The 589-nt window shown below is 37.9% G+C and overlaps 1 protein-coding gene across 1 annotated transcript in view; it reads left to right on the plus strand.

Annotated features, from left to right (window-relative positions):
• The first annotated feature begins 26 nt into the window (after positions 1 to 26).
• Positions 27 to 589, plus strand: part of LOC119644764 (autophagy protein 5-like) — a 1,890-nt gene continuing 1,327 nt past the window's right edge. Inside the window, exon 1 of the mRNA XM_038044486.1 lies at positions 27 to 587. Coding sequence (XP_037900414.1) covers positions 76 to 587 — 512 coding nt within the window. The 5' untranslated portion in view covers positions 27 to 75. The remainder of the gene's footprint in view (positions 588 to 589) is intronic.

Raw genomic sequence — 589 nt, forward strand, 5'->3', positions numbered from 1 at the left:
TTTTTTTTTTTTTTTTGTTTTTTCGGTACAAATATAGACAAGAACGTTTACTAATAATACCAATACATTTATGATATGTTTTTCCTATATTCTACATGTGTTGTGTATTTGCTTGCAAACCCAAACGTCAACTTTAGCACCACGTACAGCATACGGCGGCACAATGCAAAACATTATCCATATCCACCACCACCACCACGATCACTATCAATACCACCTTCATCCTATCATATACCCAAGTCTAGGCTACGGTATTTGCCACCGCCCACAATCATGACTGCCGCACAATTCAATGCGTCTGCTTATGAAGCGACGCGTTCTCAATTCGGGAAAAGTGATTTAATAAGGCCTCAACGATTGTACAACGATCATTATAGTATAACTTCAAGTCTGCGAAAGCAAGCACCCACACTATGGCATAGCGTATTGGCTTTACCGTTTGATGATCAAAAATGGGGACACCGAGAACTAAGCACATGTGGACGCAGCTATGCGGCCAGAGCCGGTTTATTTACCACTAACAATAGTCACAACAATAATAATAATAATAATAATAATAATAATAATAATAATAACAACAACAACAACA

The sequence above is a fragment of the Glossina fuscipes genome, unplaced genomic scaffold (assembly GCF_014805625.2).
Source record: "Glossina fuscipes isolate IAEA_lab_2018 unplaced genomic scaffold, Yale_Gfus_2 0, whole genome shotgun sequence".
Classification (NCBI taxonomy): Eukaryota; Metazoa; Arthropoda; class Insecta; order Diptera; family Glossinidae; genus Glossina; species Glossina fuscipes.